A 10,299-nucleotide genomic window follows, 5' to 3' on the forward strand; every position below is an offset into this window, starting at 1 on the left:
GTCAAGGTAGTAAAAGCATGATATGTTGTTCTACAAGCATATTATATATGGTTTCCCACCCCACAGCAATGACACGAAACAAAAACGCTTTAGGAAAAACTCAAAAAACGTGAAAAACAGCACAAGGTGTTACCCTGACTTCCAAATTCACTAGATCCCAAACTGATCAAGTATCTGTGGGATGATCCTCAGAGGCCCCTCCCCTCAACCCATAGGACCCAAAGACCAACATTCTGTTGCTAGACACCACAGGACACCCTCGGAAGTCCCATGTCCATTCTCTGATGACCTACACAATATTAGGAGGGTGGTCATAATGTTATACCTGATCGGTGTATGTGTTGCCTCAAAAGCATGGTGTTAAGTGCAGGAGAGAGATGGACAGGAATCCTGCAAGCCAAATCTGGGTTAGGGTTACCTAACGTCATGATTCAACAAGTTGCGTAGCAAAGCTTTTGGGAATTTTCCGTGGTGATGTTGCGACTTTAGGGGTGGCATTACAGGTGAGCGTTCTCAGGGACAATTTTTTTTTTTTTAGATTATGCCAGCATCACATGAACGTCCCAAAAACATTGATCAACTGTACCACATATTGTTCATTCTTTTGGGATTAGGTTGTTTTTTTTATGCTTTCGATTGGATCCCTGCAGTTCTGAATCATAATGAGGCAGTGTACATAGACAAAAACAGACATTTTTGAACATATTGGCAAAAACAAAAAATAGAATAATGAAACACGTCCTCGGTTATGTGACATTAGGGATTCAAAACATCTGTCATTTCACAACATTAAGAATTTGTAAGTACCCATTATGCTATTATGCCAAGTGTTTCTGAGAGCGAAAGCTAGTCAAGTAGCCACTGATTCCTGCTTCACTTTGCTTTCCGCTCGTGCCATTTCTACCGAGTCACTGACAGCTCTCATGCACTCTATGATGAGCGTTTCCCCTGCATTACGGAAAGCAAAGGTCAAGACAGCATCATTGCCCTCTCTTTCACGGGTCTAATTGTGATAATGGCAAAAAGACTGACTTAAAACTCACAGCAACTGGGTTAATCTTGTAACATTAGCTCAGCGTACGTACGGTAGGTTGCTCCATGATACGAATCAGTAACTAATGGGTTCAGGTTAAATCACAGATGGGGCCGACAACAATGCCCTTTCCTCATTTAACGCAACATACCCTCGTACACAAGGCAGGTCTTTAAAGAAACAGCCTTCCCAGTTTGGTGTGGGGGAACTTCACAGAGACTTGGCCTCTGACCTCAACCCAATCCAGCACCTTCGTAATAAATTGTAAAACACGACTGTGAGTCAGATCAAATCGCTCGAGTCCAACCTCACATAGGCCTCGCAACTGGGCAATTTTTGAAGCAGCAGATTAATTTTTAAGGCATCTAAGCTTTTATTATTGACAGCGGAGAAGTGACAGGAACCGAGGGAGCAAACGATGCAGTAAAGGTCCTTGGATGGGCTCAACACCAGATTCTGTAGTTCATGGACAACGTCTTAACCCACGGTTCATAACAAGTTCAACAGCGGCATGCATTGTAGGCGCTGGATCTGGATTTATTCTATAATGTATTTCATTCATATTAAATGAGCATTAAATAAGCATTTCTTTTTTGTTTATCCCACAGTCAAGCAATCCAATTTGCAATTGATTTAGGACAAGCAAATGTAAGACAATTAGACTGTGGCACACATGCTGATCTCTGCCTTTGTTCAACAGAGCACCTGGCTTATAAAAATCACTAAAAATATCTCAGTCATAAGAAGGTGTTAGGTATCAAAATGGGCTTTAAAACATTACACCCCATTCACCAGACATTCACACCAGGCACAAATCACCATAATGGAAACTTGATTCATTTTCCTATTTAACGGCAGTTCGCGGGGAAATGCGTCATAAAGGATTACTGGTGAAATAGATTTTTATGTACCTTGACGCGGTTTACTGGGAGTTGTAACAGGTTTGAGACTTGGCTTAATGCCAGCGCGATGCCTCAGCTAATTGCTAGTTTGCAATTAGTTGACTGTTTATGTATTCCAGCGCTGGTGGAGATGAAGGCAGATGAAAGTCAGCAGTGAATCCAAGGATGTGCTGACTTCGAGTTACAACATTTGAAAACATGTTTTCAGTATTTGGGAAATGATGTTGATGTGGAGTGTTTCTACTGCACTGTACTGTACTGTACATATAAAAAACTAACAAGAGCTTACACTTTCTCTAAATGTTTATAATATCAGAACCCTTTTCTTTTTGTACCAACTTATTATCAGAAGCAGTCAAACCCATGTTTTACAAGGCAAATGATAAATAAATAAAGTGTCTGAACGCCTGGATGCTGGTGGGAGAAGCGCTGCCCCCGGTGTCAGAGCCATATGGCAGTCAGCAGCTCTTCTATCTAATATCATCAGCTCCATCTCTCAATCTGTAAACTTTAAACACCCACAGTTAATCTGCAAGCGGAGACGAACACGTTTCAGCGCGCATTTCTGCCAAATGTGAGACGCGCACACACACTACAGTGCACAATGAAGGGAGCCGAACAGATAGAGGATATAATTGGGGAAGAATAAAAGGTGCAAAGGGGAGGAGGAAGGAAGTCAGATATAAAGCAATGATGAAAATACAAAAAGAAAAAAGAAAAAGCGAGACTGCAGGGGTAAACAAAAAGACGACGAGGGAGCCAAAGCAATTGGAAATGCAAACTAACGCTTGAAGCACTATCACAAATATGTGTCAAGCAGACTTTCACTGAAGACAATTTGTATGGGAAAAAAAAAAATAAAAATAGTAATGGGACCAGTGGGAGCATCCTATTGGTGAGTCTAACACTTTAAACTTAAACTAACAGTTGAGAAATCACAGCTTTGATCTCTGTGACAGAGCTGAGGGTGAAACATTTCAAAATAGCGCGTTGACCGTATTTTACCAAGACACTAAGACATACAACAAAAAGATGAACGCTCCTGCCATGTTTTCACTTAAGAATAATAATTTATAAGCTCAAAAGACTTCTGTTCAAGTGGGTTCAGTTCACTCAAGTGATGCTCAGTAAGAGCCACAAACAAAGGTACAAGGACACAATTACACACACACATTAAATAGTGATCCTGTAGCTTTATTTTAAAAATTACAGCATTTATGATCCCACAGAAAATCAATGTTACACTTTTCAGAATTTTATTTATTTTATTTTTTTTAAAGAAGCTGCATAAGTGTGGAAACTCTGACTTGATTTGTCTTTTTCCACATATACATATCAAACACCTTCTGATTTGAGCGTTTGCACTTTTTACATTCCCTCTGATTAATAGATATTTTACACATTCACACACAATATAGCGTATAGCAGCTTTATACCTAATTAACAAGCACAGCAGGTGGGGCCGAGCAGCACACGAAGGCAGCGCCGTGGAAGAAATGCAAACATTCTGAAGAAAGGAAGCAGAGAAGCGTGAAGCAAAGGGCAACACAGATGGAAACATAAATCAAAAGGAGTAGCGAAAAGGGGTAAAGAACAGAGATAAAAAATCATTTTGATGTCCTGCGAGACTGGATACCCACTGCATGTTATGGCTTGTAACAAAACAGTCGAGCAATCGAGTCTATAGGCAGACTGAGAAAAATAAAATCAGTGAAACGGATGGAAGAAGGAGATGAGGAAAGAGAGGGAGAGGGGAAACTACAGTGGTCGAGGGCTGCACATGTGCACAGGAATGTTCGGCATGAGCATCAATAATAAATGCGAATTGATCAGTTTAATATTCAGTATTCAGCCCTGCGCCAGCCATATAGTGGGTCATCAATGCAAACACACGTCACATGGCCAAACTAAAAGATGAATGGAAATGTGTTTAAAATGATGTTCTATGTAATTTCTATTTGATGGAATATCACACATGTAAATAATTTACCCCGTACGATAAACTTGTATGAAAAGCCTAGAAGCCGACAGATAATACATTAATCATGGTTTAATTTGTTCCAAATGGTACTTAGTAGAGTGCACAATTCATTTAGGTATATAGTAACAGTACAACAATATGGCATCCAACTCTTGAACCATTCCTTGATTATATTCCCTTCTTCCGCCAGACATAGTCAACTCATAGAACCTGGGTGACATTAATAACATTTAGCTAGTGACACAATAACATTCTTAAATATACGGTCTGCCATACTCAACACCATAGACTGTATATAAATATGGACAAAGCGTCCCCACTTCCAGGCACTAGCTATTTCCCCGGGGATACGGGCGGCACCATATTGTGAGTTTGGAGCTAAAGTCTGCGAAGTACGGTCCAAGAGTGGAGCCACGTTATCAGTGACTGCGTTTACATGGTCTTCAGTATCCCGATTTTGAGGCTTATCCCGGCTTTGAGCATATCCGGGATATGGTGTTTACATGGAACACAGAGAAACCCGGTTATTCATATCCCCGTATATATGATAAATACCAGTAACCCGTTTTCCGATCACTGTATCCTATCTGCGCATGCGTGTTTCGCGTCTTTTTCAATAGTTTCCAACGCGACCTAACTTGTTCAACGGAGCGAGGTGGAAAACCTTAGCTTTTCCCCAACATATTTGAATACATAAGCATTTCTGTGTTTTCTGCCATCTAAACACGTCGTTATGTTTAGTTCTTTCATTACTTTAAGGGAAAATTCTGTCTCCTCGTCGCTCCAAAAGTGAGAAGTTCTCGTTGCCGCCATGTTGTTTGTATATCTAGTATGTCACTTGGCGTCACTCGCGCCTGCGCAGACAGTGGGCAGCCGTCAGAAATCGGGATAAGGTGTATACATGCTTCAGTATCCCGGCTTCTATCGGAGTACTCCAGGTAGCAAAACCGGGTTTCTTGAAATCGGGAAATGGGCTTATCCCGATTTCTGAATTCGGGATATGGTGTTTACATGGACAAACACAAAAACGGGATACTTCAAAAACCCGATCAAAATCAGGATACTAAAGACCATGTAAACATGGTCAGTGATCCGCCCACACTTCCTCCAGACTCACTCGTGTTTTAGTTTAATTAATACTACGCTCTGTTCTACTTTTGCCAGTTACAAGGAAATGTTGAATTATACACTGTACTTATTTTTTCCAACTCCTTCCAAGTCCTATGGGACTGGTTCACGGAGGGGTTGGCATGGCAACCGGTAGTCATCATGATGTCAGAAAGATTGACACTTGAGTATGCATCAGTATTATATTAACTACCTAAAATGACAAAAACCATCCTTAAAAAAATGTATTTGACGTGTATTTTTGTGCGGCCCAAGTCCCATCCACTAACATGGATGGGGTGGAGCTTATGAATTATAATGCAGCCAGTCAGGGGTAGTTCACTTTTGAGGAGCTCTTCCATCGTCCATACATCTTTATACAGTCTATGCTTGATACAGAGAAAGTTACTCGGTGCTGGCGGGTTTGACCGGCATCATGTCAGCTTGTTTGGCAACGGCTTCAGCGTCATGTTTATTCATTTATATGCAGAAGTCCTGCATTATACTGCTTTACACCAGAGGTGTTCAACAGGGGGTCCGTGACCCCTAGGGGGTCCGCGGAGGTACTGCAGAGGGGTCGCAAATTTTTTTTTTCCATAAATTTAAATGTCTTTAAATACACATATGCATAAGTAGGGGGTCTCCGCTCCATCTCTCCATCAGTTTGTGGGTCCTTGGCCTGGAAAACGTTGAAGACCCCTGCTTTACACCAAAACTTTAGTACAGGCTAGAGAAGGGCGATCTGATGATCTTATACTGCGGGACAGTTGGCATTTGACCAGAATTTCAGAAGAATTGTACAGATTGTGTCATCAACAACCGTGCTTGTACAAACCTCCCAGACCATGAGCTAAGGAAATGAGTTATTGTTTGTGACACAACTGGGACACTTCGCATCTTCGAGGTGTAGCTTATTTTGTAAACAGAAGACAGGGCAGCAGATGAAGTATAGCAGCAACATCCGGAAAGAAGCCTCAAAGTGACGAAGATATGAATGAGCTCTTCTGGTCAGAACTTTAAGAACTTTTAGACTGATTCCACCTCAGGAGATCATTATGTGATCCTCGTATAATCTTTTGTCCAGATCATCCACCCCTTATACGAGCTCAAAATGCAAAGCTGTAAATGACGTTTTGATGTTTAGTAGTAAAACATGTTCACCGTTTCAATAATTTTTTTTGTACATTTCATGAACTTACAATAAATTATGCATTATCGTTCATGATTACATCTGCAATTAATTAATTAGTTGTTGCTTCACCATCTATATTTATAAATATTAATGACATGATGCAATATTAAAGTATTGCGCAGTAATGGAAATGTGCTGCCATGGCGATAGCTGATGCATGTAAGGTTTTTTCCCCTCTTACTAAAAAGGTCAGACTTGTCAAATACAAAAGACACAGCTCGCACTGTACAGATGAGATGTCAAACGCAGTACATATAGAGACGGACAACCTGCGCTGACGAGCTCACACACGTTGCGTTACCTGAGCGTGCATGGTTACGGAAGTGTGCCGAGTTACACAGACCTATGTGACGCACATGTGACAATGAAATGTCCTCTGCTGACGTTTCAGAACATGTTGTTCTTTACAGAGCAGCGGTGCCCTGGTCAACCTGACATCTGTCCGTCACATCTGTCAATGTCTCTAACCCACGCGCACACAAGTTTCTACCTTTGTGAGGACTCTCATTGATATGATGCATAACTTAGCCCCTTATTTTAACCCTCTAGTACAACTAAATGCCTAACCCCGACACAGACTAAAGTGTAACATTTAGGAGAACTGTCCAAAATGTCCTCACTCGTTGGTTTCAACTTAAAATGTATATACATAAAGATAGGGATATATGTAAAATCACACACACACAGATGGACACATGTCAACGTGATGTTGATCTTGTATTGTACCTCCCTTTGTTTAGAAATTACTCCCCGGATAAGCATGCCTCCACCCTCATCTTCTTCTCCTTTGCCCCGCTTTTTCTCTGCGGCCCTAAAACACATCAAACACTGGAATGATCCAAGGCTGGGGGAAAAAAAAAAAAAAAGAAGTCAAATAAATAAATAAATGGGGGCGAGATGAGGGGAATCTGAAAACATATCCACTTCACAGCCATACTGCAGATGATTCCCACTTCATCCGCCACCTCCTCCTCCCTCGTTCTGGGTTTTCCCTCATTGTGAGAATGTATTACAGGTGTGGTGTGTGTTCACTTGTAAGCAGGAAGAAACATCGATTTTCTGTCGCCTTTAGAGGATAACCGAAGGATATAACACTGTGCATGATAAGATGCTGTGTGTGTGTGTGTGCCAGATCATCACGACTAGCGCAGGGAACACAAAAATAAAAATGAACGTTGCATCTCTGACAAACATACTACCCCACAATAAAAGACACCTCTCGCAAAGTGTTCGTATACCTGAGCAGAATTTTTATGCGTTTTGTGCGTGCTGGTGAACGGGGCTCTCAGCATTAAGGCTTTGCAAGTTTTTTTCCAAACATATATACAAACGTTTCCCTGAGTTAAAATTTGGGGGTTTAAAGGTTTAGGATAGCAGTGAAGGGTACTGAAGAACTTTGGGAATGATTGAAAGTAATCTAAAAATAAAATAAAATGGGCGCACAAACAATGTATGAATGTTTGTGAGCGCTCGTGCATTGTGTTTGAGAGAGACTTGTTTCAGCGTTGTAATTTGTCTGCACTGAACCATGCCTATTGTTGTCCTTGTAAACTGAGAGCAGTGAGTGTTTCATTCAAGATGTGCCTGATAACGGGATGCTGTATGAATTCAATTAATTCCGCTCCTCTTTCTTTCTCTCTCTCTCGCTCTCACCCTCTTTCCTGCCATCTCTCTTTTTTGCTTTCATCCTCCTCTCCCCCTCTACTCTCAGGTTATGGTGGGGTGGAGCTACTGTTGGTGCTGTGGGGCCTGGATCTCTCTCAGCCCTGCCCTCGCCACTGCATCTGCTACACTTCACCTAGCACCGTTTCCTGCCAGGCCCACAACTTCCATGCCGTGCCCGAGGGCATCCCAGCCCAGAGTGAGCGCGTCTTTCTGCAAAACAACAAGATCCAGCGGCTACTTCGCGGCCACTTCTCGCCCACTACCACCATGCTGTGGCTTTACTCCAACAACATCTCCTACATACAACCTTCCACCTTCCACGGCTTTGACCGCCTGGAAGAACTCGACCTTGGGGACAACAAGCACCTAAATGCCATTGCTGCCGACACCTTTGTGGGCCTGGGTCGCTTGCACGCCCTGCACCTGTACCACTGTGGCCTGATCAGCCTTCCTCCGGGGATCTTTGCAGGCCTACAAAACCTCCAGTATCTCTACCTACAGGTACATGGGTAACACACGCCTTTTACTGTACACTGCATCCAGAGCCCCAATCGCATTATGGTGTAATCTGTCCATCAGCCTGGTTCAGCACTTACTGCCTATCAAATCAAATTATCCTGAGTGTAGTGAAAACACCACAAACCTTGGCTCGCACTAAAGTAACCTACAATACGGCTTCTGTGGTTAATCCCTGAAGGAAATGAGTGCAACTGAGACCCAGGATTGAGTGTATGATTTCAATAATTACATGGTGGGTTTAGGGAGAGAAAAGCTTCTACAATATGGAAAGGATCTCCACTTCGTATTATTGGCAGGAAAATCAATTGATATCAATGCGGAGGGAGTGGGGTAAAGGTTGCAGCGTGACATTGACGGCATTCGTATGTCATCTATAACAATTTCAATGGAACAAGCTGACCAGATGTACAGAAAAGATCATTCACAATTATGTATGCAGCTATGTATCTTCACTGCACTGAAACCCATTTTAAGCCTCCTTCCTTGTCTTTCCCCTTTCCCCTACATCCTTGCAGGACAACCAGTTAGAGTTCCTAGAGGACGATTTGTTCATCGACCTCTTGAACCTCAGTCATCTCTTCCTACACGGCAATCGACTGTGGAATCTTCGCCAGAACACTTTCCGAGGTCTGGGGGTTTTAGACCGGCTCCTTCTCCACCAGAACCAAATCCAGTGGGTTGATCGCCAGGCTTTCCACGACCTGCGGCGTCTCACCACCCTGTACCTGTTCAATAACTCCCTGACAGAGCTATCCGGTGCCAGCCTGACTCTACTGCCGGCTCTGGAGTACCTTCGACTCAACGACAACCCCTGGGAGTGTGACTGCAAGGCCCTGTCACTCTGGGATTGGCTGCGGAGGTTCAGAGGGTCCACCTCAACTCTGATATGCGTCTCCCCACCCGAGCTGGCGGGGAAGGATTTAAAATCGCTCAAGAAAGAGGAGCTACCTAGCTGCATGTCGGGGGAAGGTCACGCACGTGGCGCTCCTGGTGGTGAGACGGAGCATGGAGAGTCTTTAAACCACCTGAATCGACACAGGAATCATCACAACCACCATCAGCGGCCGTACTTGCCACACGGGGACCAGTACAGCTTGCCTTCACCCTCCCCCCTGCCACGGCCGACCAAGGGAGGCCGCAGAAACTGTACGCGCCGGGGCCGGAAAGCCAAAGGGGGGCTCAATGAGGTGCAGGTACTTCAGGAGGGGATTGAGAAAGACTATGCTCCAGATGGAGGTAAATATGACGTGTCTGGATCTGCGAGAAGGAAGAACAAGTGCATCCCCAGAACTTCTGTCGGCCCACCAAGTGGGGTCCAGAGAGCTAACAATAAAGCGGGGTCACACCTTGCTGATTATATCACCCGTTTCTCATCAGCTCTGCTGCTGTCACTTTACTTTGTGATCGCACGCTGAGACAGAAAATTGACACTTTTGTGCAGGTGATCCAACCTTATGATTCATCCTCCAGAACCACCCTGCCCCGGCTCTTTAAATGAGGCATGTGTGCATAACTGTGTGTGTGTACATGACTGTGTATAAAGAACATTATTGCCTATCCCTGAGGTATTAATGCAGGGATCTTTATGAGTCATAATCAATACATGGAAGTCAGGGAAAACAATTTAGCCCATTGCTTTGATGATGTCACCAAGGGAAACAACAGGAAAACTTTACTTTTGTCTCCGTGGCATCGATTCCTTCACTGAACTTATGTACAGCCACATAAAATAACAAGCCAATAATTCATTCAAATAACACTGCGAAGAATAAAACAGTTCAAGGTTCTGTCTCCATGTTTAGCCTCCTCGGCACGGTAATACTCTTTCATTGCAACCTCCATCTGCCAGTCACTCCGAGACAAAGGCGCAGTCGTTTCCAACCATCACTCTGCTCACTCA

General features: G+C 43.3%; 1 protein-coding gene across 1 annotated transcript; it reads left to right on the top strand.

The window, feature by feature from the left end:
* Nucleotides 1-6,355: 6,355 nt before the first annotated feature.
* rtn4rl1a (reticulon 4 receptor-like 1a) lies at nucleotides 6,356-9,814 on the top strand (the record flags this gene model as incomplete). Its single annotated transcript, XM_084564295.1, has 3 exons — nucleotides 6,356-6,374; nucleotides 7,927-8,381; nucleotides 8,915-9,814. 3 exons carry the CDS (start codon nucleotides 6,356-6,358, stop codon nucleotides 9,812-9,814), a joined length of 1,374 nt encoding a protein of 457 aa, XP_084420421.1.
* Nucleotides 9,815-10,299: the final 485 nt, after the last annotated feature.

The sequence above is a fragment of the Chelon labrosus genome (genome assembly GCF_963514085.1).
Source record: "Chelon labrosus genome assembly, chromosome: 17".
Lineage (NCBI taxonomy): Eukaryota > Metazoa > Chordata > Actinopteri > Mugiliformes > Mugilidae > Chelon > Chelon labrosus.